Below are 14,628 nucleotides of genomic sequence, written 5' to 3'. Positions count from 1 at the left end.
TAATACTACATTTACATGCACAGCTGAAAGGTCAGCATGATATAGGAGACAGATAACTATAGGTATGTGTACGTGTACATATGGACAGTATAATACAGTAGACAGATGTCTGTATGGGTGTTTCTATGTGTACAGATGGAAGGAAAGTAAGATATAGGAGACAGATAACTGTATGGGTATGTATATGTGTGTAAATGGAAGGACAGTAGAACACAGGAGACAGACAACTGTATGTGTAGGTATATGTGTGTAATTTAATAAAAGGACAGTAGAACACATGAGACACAACTGTATGGGTAGGTATATGTGTGTAAATGAGAGGTCAGTAGAACACATGAGACAGACAAATGTATGGGTAGGTATATGTGTAAATGAGAGGTCAGTAGAACACAGGAGACAGACAACTGTATGGGTAGGTATATGTGTGTAAATGAAAGGACAGTAGATCATAGGAGACAGACAACTGTATGCATAGGTATATGTGTGTAAATGAAAGGACAGTATAACACAGGAGACAGACAACTGTATTGGGTAGTTATATGTGTGTAAATGGAAGGACAGTAGAACACAGGAGACAGACAACTGTATGGGTAGGTTTATGTGTGTAAATGAAAGGACAGTAGAACAGATGAGACAGTCATCTGTATGGGTAGGTATGTGTGTAAATGAAAGGACAGTAGAACACAAGAGACAGACAACTGTATGGGTAGGTATATGTGTGTAAATGAAAGGACAGCATAACACAGGAGACAGACAACTATATGGGTAGGTATATGTGTATAAATGAAAGGACAGTAGAACACAGGAGACAGACAACAGTATGGGTAGGTATATATGTGCAAATGAAAGGACAGTAGAACACAGGAGACAGACAACTGTATGCATAGGTGTATGTCTGTAAATGAAAGGACAGTAGAACACAGGAGACAGACAACTGTATGCATAGATATATGTGTGTAAATGGAAGGACAGTAGAACACAGGAGGCAGACAACTGTATGGGTAGGTATATGGGTAAATGAAAGGACAGTAGAACACAGGAGACAGACAACTGTATGGGTAGGTAAATGTGTGTAAATGAAAAGACAGATGAACACGAGACAGACAACTGTATGGGTAGGTATGTGTATAAATGAAAGGACAGGAGACAGATAACTGTATGGGTAGGTAAATGTGTTTAAATGAAAGGACAGTAGAACACGAGACAGACAACTGTATGGGTAGGTATGTGTATAAATGAAAGGATAGGAGACAGACAACTGTATGGGTAGGTAAATGTGTTTAAATGAAAGGACAGTAGAACACATGAGACAGACAACTGTATGGGTAGGTATATGTGCAAACGAAAGGACAGTAGAACAATGGAGACAGACAACTGTATTGGTAGGTAAATATGTGTAAAAGAAAGGACTATAGAACACAGGAGACAGATAACTGTATGGGTAGGTATATTTGTGTAAATGAAAAGACTGTAGAAGACAGGAGATAGACAACTGTATGGTGTAATATAGATGGCAGGAAATAAAGAAGGAGAGTAATGAATTATAGAGGAAAACAGAACATTAAGGAAAGACTAGCATGCTCACAAGACCATACACTCTTGTGTGAGGATAGAAAGACAAAAAAATAATCATTAAAGATTTAATAATATTAAAAATTCCAAAGTTTTCAATGCTGGCTACTATGAGTGACTTACTGTTAAGAATGCACATTAACATAAAGCAAAATAAAATATCTACACAAAGGCATTGTGGATTATGTTACTGGTATACAGGCGTATATCCTAGATGAACTCCATACAATTAAATATTTGGGACACTTTATAAAGTTATTGTGATTCAATTTTGTGTCTTAGACTGTGTTTGCCCTTCACTATGAAAACAATGACCACATAAAGTATGTACAAGAATGACAGTAGGTCAGTATTTAAATAAAGGCTAAACAATCAAGAGATGAACAACTTGTTATAAAGTCTGGGAAATGAAGCATTAGATAAAGATAACAGTCTTCACAACATACATTCAACTGTAATGAGGTTTAAAAAAAACAACCTGAAAGATGCTTAAAAAATAGAACTAAAGAATATTTACTATCAGAAAATCCTCATTTAAGCGTAATAGCAACAAAAAAATGCAGTCCCAATCAAAAACTATTTAAAAACACACATGGTTTCACTGGGATATCACAAAATGACTACATAACATACATGGTCTGACTTTGAGAATACAAACTGACCTAACATACATGGTGTGACATGGAGATCACAAACCAACTACATTACATGGTGTAACTGGGATATCACAAACTGACTACATAACATACATGGTGTGACTTTGAGATCACAAACTGACCTAACATACATGGTGTGACATGGAGATCATAAACCAACTACATTACATGGTGTAACTGGGATATCACACTCTGACTACATAACATACATGGTGTGACTTTGAGATTACAAACTGACCTAACATACATGGTGTGACTTGGAGATCATAAACCAACTACATTACATGGTGTAACTGGGATATCACAAAATGACTACATAACATACATAGAGTGACTGGGAGATGCATCAAAAGCAATGTATTAAACATTAGGCAATCTTACGAAATATTGTGGATTACAATGCAGAACTTGTAACTAATAGTGGCAACATGTGGTGGAGGTGGTTTACAGTGGATAAAATTTGCCCTGGAATAAAAATATACCGGTGCCTATATGCTCTATTGAGGTTAAGTTGAAAGTTATGATAAATACTATTCATTTAACCATGTGCAGCTACAAACCCTAAAATCAACTGATCAATGAAATCTACATGACCGCTGAGGAGCAATCTAGTTGGACCTAGTGTAGCATTCAGCCATTAATTGTAATGCAAAAGTAGATCAAACCTCATCAAACCATCCATACACATACTTATGCAAGCATAAATAGTTATACCAAATTACAAGAAGTGTGTGACAAACTTAGGAATAACTTAAAATAACACAGACCATCAGTGTCAAAATAACACAGTTTTTGTCAAAAGTCTGATTCTTGTCAAGAAGTGCACTGCTTGTTAGACATAGTTTATTTTCCAGTTAGATATTTTAGCACTACAAGAAATAATTCATTTACAAAGAGTTTTTTGTACCATGAAGAGAATAGGGTATCTTTTCTTTTAAATTTGTAAGCACTATCCAATAACAAGTGAATAATATTTGTACTTATGTTATTAGGGATACCAGATGTCTAACTTGTGGTAAACAATGACCTTTAACTTTGACTTGCTGCTTTTTCCATAAACTTGGGTACTTAACAAATCTTGTTGATATGTGTACAAATTCTGAATATAATCCATCCAGGAAATATATGGTGATTTCAACAACAGTAACATCAAGAAAACCTGAGAAAGGTGTTCCATTGTGAACTTTGTGTTCCATGTTTTGCAAAATTACTGCTCAGGATGAGAATAACAACAAATGTGCTCATTAAACTCAAATGCCACTTCTCCATCACCTAAAACAAAACATAACGAGACAGACTGAAGAACAGGTACAGATGACACTATAGGTTCTCTTCTCAGTCACTGACACTATATGCCCTTTCTAAGTCACCTAAAAACAAAATTTAACCAGAGAGATGGATGGTAAGACACAGGTGACACTTTATGCCCCTTCCACATCAAAATATTTACCTGACAAGATCTCTGTAATCCAGGTACTGGAGGATGTTTAGAAGGGATTCTGCTGGGAGACAGGTACAGTTAATCTTGGATATGTTCAGTCCTTCCATCCCAAATGTTGAAATATTGTGTTTTCATCTGGTCTCAGGCAGCGATGTCTTTGTTTTCAAAGTTATATAAAAAAAATTGTATCACAACTTTGCTTTTTTGCCACCTTTTTTTATTGTAAGAACCAAGTTTATATGTACATACATTACAAGTTAGTTCTATTTAATTGCCAAATTTGTAAATATCTTATTGTCATGTAGAAAATCAACAAAAAACACAATGTGAACTCCTAACAAAATTATCATTTTCAAATCATGGATTAATCACCAGTATCATTAGTATGATTGGATCATCACTGGATCGCCTGAATCATGGGTAAGATTGGATCATCACTGGATCACTAGAATTATTGGTATGATAAAAAATAAACTTTTGTACTCCAAGGCGAATGACATCAAATGTCTGCTTGAGCACAGATTACCTCATTTTCTGATGGAAAGCTCAACTTTTACTTGTCAATGAACAGTTCCTAAGCATTTGTGTGTGTGTGTGTGATTTGGATTTTTAATGTAGCTTTAAAAAATTTTCTGTCATATCGCTATGATGTCTGCAGTGTGGCAGTTTATAGAGATGTCTAGCACTGGGGCATCATGCCGCAGACATGTAGCATGATGTCCCACTCAGTCACATTATTGTGACACCAGGCCGACTCGTCCTAACACTAACCTCTTAATGCTGAGTGCCTAGCGAGGTAGCTGTTAGTACCATTTTTATAAGTTTTTGGTATGACTCATCCGGGCATTGAAGCCATGACCTCCCGCATCCAAGGCAGACACTAACCACTAGGCCACCAGTGAGAGCAGTTCAGTTTATATAATCTTATAATGTCAGGAACACTGTCATATTCTTTGTCTGTCTGACATTAATTTGTATCTATAATTTCTCAATAAACACAGACAGCACATTGATCAGAACTCATACCCAAGGTTTTAAAGCTCTCTGTAGCAAAAGCCCCTGCTTCCTTAACTTCCAGTTTTAAAAATTTGCTCTACAGTTTTCTATATGCTAGACTCTTAGGTTTTGTAGAAACATGGTCCTGGACTTCCATTTCCAAATCTCACAGAACATTCTAAGAACTTCAAGTGGAAAAGAAAGAAATTTTAAACTCAGTAACAGTTAAGAAGTTGCTAAGAAAAAGATCTTTGTGTGTCCTATAAAGGGGTTAACAATTTAGGAGACACATAAGACACTGTATGAAGAAAACAAATACAGTACAGTGTAGTATGTATGGTCTTATACAAAAGTTCTAAATATAGAAGAGTAAAGATATGTTCCTGCCATTATGCAAGGGTCTCGTGCAATCATATCTGGAATAACATGAATCACTTTATATTAGTGTATAAAATGTTGTGGTTTAATTAAAATATATTCATAAGTACTTAATTTTGTGGATTTGTCATTTGAAGAAAAAAACATGATAAGATATTGAGGTGATGTTGTTAATATCACTATAAAATGTTCTTACCTAACTGACTATTCTCATGTTTTGCCTACCTGACTATTCTCATGTTTTGACTAACTGACTATTCTCATGTTTTGCCTACCTGATTATTCTCATGTTTTGCCTAACTGACTGTTCTCATGTTTTGCCTACCTGACTATTCTCATGTTTTGCCTAACTGACTATTCTCATGTTTTGCCTACCTGATTTTTTTATGATTATAAGTGGTAAACATGATATTCAGTCCCAAGTTTTACAGGATGAGCTTGAAATAATGCAAAAAATACCCCAGCCAGATTTGTTACATCCAATAATAACTTAACATAATGTGGAATGTACTAAATATTAAAAAAGTTGTTTTGCAAGCGCTCAAAACAATGCAGACTGGAAAACATTCATATTTTTGCAAAAACGGTTAAAATATAGAGCACAAGTCTTATAGAATTATACCAAATCAAAAAGAACTAGTACAAAAAACAAGATATACATAACTCCTGCAATGAACAGCTGTAATTTTCTGGTATGCAAGAACCATCACAAATTGTAATGTTTTAGCACAATTATTGATCATAACTGCTAAATCTTTGGAAAACCAAACCAATACCTTTTTAAAATTAGAAATATAATTTTTTTTTTTCTAAATCAATTGTGGATGTTGCCTGGTGCATTGTGATGCAGTACCAAAACTAAGCAAGACACTTGACAATACATGTCTTCCTTTCTCTGGGGTCCAAAAGGAAGATTGAAAATTGTAAACAAAATCGTAATCTTTTTACTTCTTTCCTTGGAATCTATAGGCAGGGTGAAAACTGTACACAAAATTTTAATTATAGTGTGTAACTTTAGTTACAATGTAACAGCCTCAACTGACACTGGGAATGGATAAGGCAGTGTTACTAAGATTGTTATGTATATCTATATTTTGTGTGTGACTAATGTTTGTAATTTTTATTCATGACTGTAAATTGTAGTGATTATATATAGCTGGATTTGATATACATGCATAGGTTCATTTTTAAAATGTTAAAGATTGTAAACTTGCATAGGATCTATAAATATATAGGATCTATAAATAGATGCTTTCATAGGTGTTGACAGTTACTAATAATAAAAATATTAATACAATTATTGGAAAATATGTTTAGAAACTTTGTGCTTTCTCCCACTGGATAGGTCTGTCAGGTGGTATCTTAGAAGAATTAAATTAATTCCCTTTGGATTGGTTAGATCATGCAAGTTCTTTTACGATGCTTTAGTTTGCAATTTGTCAGGTAGCAGCAATGATAATATGCGTGTTTTTAGTCTACTTGCCTCTATATATGTAACTTAGACTGAAAAGCTTTCTTATTCTTATTTCTTGTTGTAACATTGAGGTCTGCAGATGTATTTGTGGTTGTATTTCAATATTATTTGAGAAGAAAAACATTTGTCAGGATTATTCAGTGGAAATAGAAAGTTCTCATTGGACTATAATATTATTCTGGAACTACTGTGAATTATTCGAAGGAGTTCTGGATTATGCCATGTTTACAACATCACGATTCTTGTAGGAACAGTACATTTCCAGTTTAGAAGTCTACAAGGAAGTATCATTCTTTTTGTCTTTAATAGAACCTTTTCAGGATTTTGTTGGATTCCCTTCACAATACTGCAAGCTCCTCACACATTTTCATTAATAACTTTAATTATTATCTTATTTGTTAAGTTTTACAAAACTTGTTGGTTTTGCGTCTTTCTGTTACTTATTTTATGACCACAGAGTCATAACTATACCAAACAGTCAACGCTGCATCCACTTGCAAAGCAAGTTTTATGGTAATGTTCATTGTCTACACAGTGGCCCAGTTTATGAACCATTATATCCAGTTCTATTTTCAGTGTTTTTGCTGCCTCCATGTGAGACCTCAGCATAAAATACAAAGTTCAAAGCAATACAAGAAAAGAAGGCAGAGAAAATTATTTTTTTTACAAATACAGTGCTCCCTTATTAAAATAACATCCATGGAAGAGACTGAGCAAACCACCTTTTAGTGAGAACACCTTATAATGAAGTACAAAGTATAAAGAATGTCACTATTCCATAATAAAATGAGACTGATTACTATAACTGGAATAGTGTTATAATGAAGGGCCATATGGTGAGTGGGTGCTGTAATATGAAATAGGTCAAACCACGGAGTGATCAAAAGCTTAATTCTTTGACATGATGTTGCATGACATCATGGAGACTTCATGCACTGTGCCTTATTCCGTTCTTTGCCCATAATGATAACTAAATCTTCTGGAGTTGCAAGAAATATTGACTGATACTGTTGATCAATTAAATATGAGTTCAATATCTGATATTTTTAACAGCAAATAAGTCACAAGAACATGACAATAATCTCTACCAAATGTTACAAAGGGGACAGTCAACAACCTTACACAGGGGCTAGTCACTAACCAAATATAGTCAAACAATGTAAGACCTCCTACCTGATATGTATGCTGTTTGGATCAACCCAAACAACATACATATCTGTGTAGACATCTAACACTGTAGGACTACATCATAACAGAGACTATCTGTAAATATTTATAGAAACTGGGATGAGGGACTGGTGTCCAAAAGCAATAAATGCACGATTAAGACTGGATTTTATTTGGGTTGGGGAATGGGACCAAAGAGCCCTCTCTCCCCCATCCCAGCTTTAACTGTCATCATAAATATCCAAGTCAATGTCTTACAATATAGGATTTAGGGCGTAGTACAGGTCACAGGGACTCATAATGTTGCTTACAGTTTTCCTATATACTCAATGCTGTATTATCGCAGGCTCTATATTATCATGGCAAACAGGATTTTCCAATTAATTTTGGACATGCTCAATCTAGCGGTTGTGTACAGATGTAAAGCTGTAACCCATGAGGACATAAATATCTTACTGCAAGATTTCTTTTTTTGTAAAGTGCATGCAATTCCATTGATTATCACACACAAAACTCCAGTCGAACTTGCTAAACCATCATACCTGCATTGGCATTGATTACGAAATATATTCAGTGTATCGTCTGATGTTTGATGATTATAGGTCATATACTGATGTGCTGAGCATGTCCATACAAGGTTAAGGCTACAATTTCATTCCATGGTAGCCAATATGGACCAAAATTTACAAAATGTTGCTTATGATCATACTTCTCTTACGTATTAAAGACTATAATAATATTATAGACTATAATAACAGTTAAACTTTCTTGAAATCAGTAATATTTCAATAATAATAACAACAATAATAATATTTTTTATATATTTATATTTCTTTGCCCACACCGCATTTAAAATTCATAGAAAGTTAAAATTTGTTTTTAATTTGTAATGTTGTTATTCATGGATTTCCACTTTAATTTACATTTTGTATGTTTGATTTGACCATTGGATCCTTTCTTTTATTGTGGAAATATTATGCCAGTGCAAGTGTAGACATTTCCTATCATTGGTAAGTTGCAATTTATGTTTATTATAATACGTGCATGCTACCATATCAAAGTTAGGCAAATACCACGATAATATTGAGTTGTTCCCCCATGGCAGGTTAATCTTGGTCAGCCATCATATGATGTTTTATTTACATTTGCGCGTTTCGACTGACAAAGATCTTTGATAGGAATAGAAAGGGGGAAAGTGATAGAAACTTTACAAAGTATAAGTAAGTAGCAACAGAAAAACATTTGTAATATATACCAATAAGAACATTAAGTACCATGATAATAGAGCATTTTGGGCTAAACCATACTCCATAGGGTCTTACTAAACACTCCGAGACACCCCAAGATTCTCCAAGAACACATCAAGAATTTATAAAATACCTACTTTAAATTTCAACAACAACACAAACAAACAAAGAAACAAAAAGTGTGCATATTTAGCGATTGTTTATGTAAGAAGGAAAAGTAGCGAGGGCAAAGAGTTGCCAAGGGAAATAACTCCCATTTAAATGAGTGTTCAGGTGCAGTAACGTGAATATTTATCAATATTTAGCAATAATTAGCAATACCACATGGGAGCAAGACATTTTGACCTCAAGAATATTCCCAAGAAAGTTTGACCCCAAGACAATTCAACTCCATTCAAGGGACAATTTGCACCCAATTCATGCCTATTTAAAACAATAATCAGCACTAATATTAATTTCCACTAATCCCGCCATTATTCATTGACGTCTGCAATTAAATAAGATACCAATGCATCTCTAAGTTGCCGAAAAAGATGTCAACAGTTAATTATAATTCACCTTCATTAAGTTAATGAATGTATGCTAATCTGAATGAAAACTCACATTTACCGCAAACTGTAAATTTGCATAAAAAAATCTGATTTTTTAGAAACAATAATTACCACACTGCTGATGGTAATTTCCACTAATCACACGGTTATTCATTGATGTCTGCAGTTTTAAAAAAGGATGCAAACAGTTAATTATAATTAAAGTCACTTTTATTAAGTTAATCAATGCAAGCTAATTTGAATGAAGACAAAAATAGGTTTGAAAATGAAATGCACCACATGCTTTAAATTTGTACAAAAGGGCCAAATATTTTCGTTACATGCCAGTTTTTCTCCTAAGCTTTAATAAAGCTGTTTGACATACTTGTGTGTAAATTTTGGATTATTTTATAGTAAATACAGTTTATATTGTGACATTTTGATCGGATATATTTGAGTATAATATGAACTGATCTGTGTTAATTGTTACAATGGCGTTTTATCCTTGTGTAAAATATAATCATGTCAGGCCTCGCCAGCTTGCTTTGTCTTGGATGCAGGAAATGGCAGCACTGCATTTGCGATACAGGTTAGTGTAATGATTCATTATCTTTTTTATTCCGTCAGTCTTCTCTTAACTATTTATTTATTTCTGAGTTGAATATATATATATATATATATATATATATATATATATATATATATATATATATATATATATATATATATATATTGCTGTCAGGCATTTCTGTGCACCTAAGGTTTTTGTTTCCAATACTGAAGCAAAATGCATACCATATTTTATTTATAAATTAATTATTACTGAGCATGAAGTTAGTAGCGAAATCTTATATACAATAATCAATACTACGACTACAGATATACATAAATTCTTAATAATATTTAGCTTTCCAAAACACAATATATATTTTATGAATAGCAGTATATAATAATAATAGTCTTATTAATTACGGTGTATTTTCCATTTTGTGATTTCATATACTTTGATTTCTGTATACGTCCTATGTCCTTGAGGAAGTTTGCGAAAATCTGTGTTTTGCTTTTCGGATCTGCAATGCCAGACGCTGTTATATATGCTTTTTTTCCGCTTCTTGGTACGTTTTTGAGAGTTTTGGTGCAAATATATGTAATACTGAGGTGTTCTTGGAGTCTTGGTGTGTTTAGAGAGACCGATACTCGTAGTGACGTAAACAAGTCTATGATTGTAAGCAACGATATGAGCTTGTGTTGTGTTTGGGAAGGAGTCTACAAACATACTGTTTCAAATTTTACAAAGTGCAATCAAATGCACGGAGATCCAGCAAACGGGAGCCGTCCCAGATGCTATAGCTTGATGTTACTTTATACCATTCAAACGATGAACAGTCCAACCATCTAAACACATCTTATTGGCAAGTTCAAGGACTCAAAATATTGAAAGGGACACAACTCGTCTGACAGATGAGCACTTAAGAGATGTAACTAACTCAACAAACTACAGTTACAACCACAGGGGTTCGTTACAACGAAAATTTGGAGTATCCGTCCTTGAATCAAAGGATTGGGGAAGGGGGAGGGGGGTTCTAACCTGTAACAATATAACACGTGTTATATTGTTAAAGGTTAGAACCCATCCCTTGAATCAAGGACGGATACTCCAAATTTTCTTTGTAACGAACCCCTGTGGTTACAACCATGTTGACACGGTGAGCCGTCAAACTTTACGTTTATACAACAGCCGACTCTATGTCGTGCGTAAAAATATGGCAGGAAAGATACAGTAAACCCAATAAAAATTCTTCAATTGGAAAGGTCATGTTCCAAAATATCATATATATATATATATATATAAAAACGAACACCCCCCCCCAAAAAAAACCCACCAAACAACAAAAACAAAAAACAAAAAAATATATAAGAATACAAACAACAACACCTACAAACAAGACCAGGCAAAAAAATAATAATTTTTTTTTGCATGGTCCCATATACAACTAGCAAAGGTCGGTCGCTGACATAATATATAAATTTGGTATTCCAGAAGATGTCAGTAAACTCAAACAATTCAGTAATTTTCCGGTTATCAAATAGGTTAATGTTTTTAGTTTTCTAATTACATATTCATACAAAATAATAGATATAAATTATTTACATCGTGTGGGGATCCACTAATTATTATTTTGTCCCCGTCTTCAAAGTGTCTCATTGTTCGACCTTTGAAAGGTCAAGTGGTGGTGACATACGACGTCCAAAAAGTTGATGATACACGGAAGGTTTTAGCAGAAAGTGTCCTGATTTTAAAAAAATAAATGCAGAATCGTTTTCATCTAGAAATCGCAGGATTTTGTATTATCCGGTTTAAGCCGTGAAACAATCTTACAACTTGAAATATTCAATAATACACCACTTATAAAATATCCGGAATAATCTATTGCTATACATTTTACATAATTTTAAAATGTCACGCTGGTAATTTTAAGAAATGCAACTATATTGGGTGAAAATAGATGCTTTGGTGTTGGGGCTAATGGGAGAGTACCGTAAGTACAGGCGATTGGTTTATATACATTTCACGGCATCTAGGCCGGAACATTAGAGTTAGCTGAAGTGGATAACTGTCTCATCGGCAGAATGTCGACAATATATTGCGTTTGCAATGTAAAATACAAGTGACACTAGACTGCATTTATGATATAAATAGCAGTAAGCAAGGAGCTAACTCATAATGAGAACATGTCAAAACGTACCTAAACCGTTAAGTACCCAAGTCAAAACGTACCAAAAAAAACCGAAATGTATCCAAGTCAAAACGTACCCAAATTAAAGCATGACCCTAACTCGCGTTAAATAGTGACATAATTTTAGTGTATCGTGTTTCATATGACAGTGAGCGGGCTTATGAGCACTGAAAATCGGCAGACGCAATGGAACTATATTAACGTATGATCTAGCTCCAACGCACGTTAAGAAATACACGTTTAAGTTAAGAAGCATCGTTTCAATATATTTATGTTGTGTTTTCCAGTGGAAAAAATTCTGCCAACTGATCTGAACCATAACTGATGACTACTTCATTAGTGTCTTTATTTGCGTTGCGTTCTATTTTTCCATTTTTTATTTTATTTCCATTGCGTTCCATTTATCCATTGCTTATTTTAGTCATACCAGCTTAAATCATCAATAATACTTTGCTTCTTTTTGTTAAATGCTGATGATGTTAAAGAGTATTATAAAATATTTAGCTGCATTAAAATACGTGTACTCCTTCACACTTTTGGAGTAATCAGATCAGCTGATCTTGAAAAATTCACCACCTGCAATCTACCCAAATCCAATGTAACACCTGTAATCCATCCAAATCCAATGTAACACCTGCAATCCGCACAAATCCAATGTAACACCTGCAATCTACCCAAATCCAATGTAACACCTGTCATCTACCCAAATCCAGTGTAACACCTGTAATCCATCCAAATCCAATGTAACACCTGCAACCCGCACAAATCCAATGTAACACCTGCAATCAATCCAAATCCAATGTAACGTTCGGCAGAGATGCTATTTATCATTTAAAAAAAATCACTGGCTGACAATTTTCTTGAAGTATATGCTCTTGCATCTTGTTTGCACGGAAGCCCTATATAAAATGCAATTATCACATTAATCAAATGTATTGCATACGGACAAGTGAACTGGAAATATGTGCTGGCTCACATAAAAAAGCACCTAAATCCAGGTTAATTTATGGTGCTTCTGTTCTTGGTATTTTCTGCATTTTTTGATGATGAACAGTTAATTGTCACAGTAATCTAGTATTACTGATGATTCAAGCTGGTATAACTTAAATACGCAAAAGAAATTATGGATCGCAATGGAAATAAAATAAAACACGAAATGGAAAAATGGAACGCAACGAAAACAAAGACGCAATGGAAAATAATTTTGTGATTTTGTTTTTAATTATAAAAAGTGGAAAGAAAGCTTTTAGTCATCAGATATATACATATCTGTTTTTTAATGCGAAAATAGAAAATGGAATTATTTTCAAAACTGACCCTAATAATTGTATGAAACGTGTGCTCTTGATAACTGGTTAAAACACATGAAGCAGGCATCAAGCATGGTTCAGATAAGTTGGTAAAATTTTCTCCACGAGGAAACACAACATAAATATACTCAAGCGATACTTCTTAACGTAAAGATTTCCATTGCTCATCAGGTTGGTCACTGTCAAGAAACACAATATACTAAAATTATATCATTATTTAAAGCGAGTGTGGGTCATGTTTTAATTTGGGTACGTTTTGACTTGAGTATGTTTTGACCTGAGTACGTTTTGACTTGGGTACGTTTTGACCTTTGACTTGGGTACGTTTTGACTTGAGTACGTTTTGATTAAGGTATGTTTCGGTCTGGGTACGTTTTGACTGTAAACCCTCATTATACCCAACGGAATACATAGTTGTCTTCCTTTGAACGCCTGTCTGTCGTGGACACCCATTCAAATCACAATAGTAAAAATTTTCGTATAAGCAGCAGAGGGGGCGAACAGACCACTGTGGGGAATGGTCACCCTTTTTTTTTTACAAAAAAATGATTAATATAGATTGACCAAAAAATGAGGTCCCCGCCCCCTCTGCTGCTATCAATTAAAAATTATTATATTAATAAAATGCCACCAGCCAAGGAATCACATACTGCTAGATTAGCTCGAGAAAGATTAGAAGCAATAAAGAAATTTCTTCCTGTTAGAGATTCATTTAGAGAAAACCTACAAGCGCAGCAACAATCACAAGTTGAATTTACAGAAGGCACAGAAGAGTTATTTAAACCCATTACAACAATTACTAAAAAAGCTGTATGGGGAGATTTTAAGGATGATGAGGATGACGACGACGAGGAGAAGAAAAAGAAGAAGGGTATTCTTCAAGTATTGAAACAAACCGCTGCGCAGACTAAAAAAATAGCAGAAAGAACCAAGAAAACAAAATAGATTTTACGAGATCTTCCAGCTGAAATAGCTGCAGCTCAACCTCTGCCTGATGAAGAAATGCTTGAAGGTATTGGTAAAGTTCGTACTGAAATCGCCGGCGTGAAGAAAGAACTTGAGTCTAAACCAATAACAGAAAACATTAAAATAATCGAAAAATTTAATGAAAAATTTATC

The 14,628-nt window shown here is 34.2% G+C and overlaps 1 protein-coding gene across 4 annotated transcripts in view; it reads right to left on the bottom strand.

Annotated features, from left to right (window-relative positions):
* The window catches only part of LOC149792285 (F-box only protein 3-like), a 109,820-nt gene extending 98,936 nt beyond the window's left edge, over window positions 1–10,884 (bottom strand). For 2 of the 4 annotated variants that reach the window (XM_089970847.1, XM_089970844.1), the window contains exons 1-2: window positions 10,740–10,878; window positions 3,679–3,824 (exon numbers count right to left, since the gene is read on the bottom strand). In XM_089970847.1, the coding sequence (XP_089826973.1) occupies window positions 3,679–3,776 (98 nt within the window). In that variant the 5' untranslated portion in view covers window positions 3,777–3,824; window positions 10,740–10,878. Of the gene's footprint in view, window positions 1–3,678; window positions 3,825–10,739 lie in introns of all 4 variants that reach the window. The other 2 variants (XM_089970845.1, XM_089970846.1) reach the window with 2 other exon arrangements.
* Window positions 10,885–14,628: the final 3,744 nt, after the last annotated feature.

The sequence above is a fragment of the Sinohyriopsis cumingii genome, chromosome 9 (genome assembly GCF_028554795.1).
Source record: "Sinohyriopsis cumingii isolate HCF-2022 chromosome 9, ASM2855479v2, whole genome shotgun sequence".
Classification (NCBI taxonomy): Eukaryota; Metazoa; Mollusca; class Bivalvia; order Unionida; family Unionidae; genus Sinohyriopsis; species Sinohyriopsis cumingii.
Note: the sequence above shows the minus strand (reverse complement) of the source record. Positions and strands in the feature narration are given on the sequence as shown.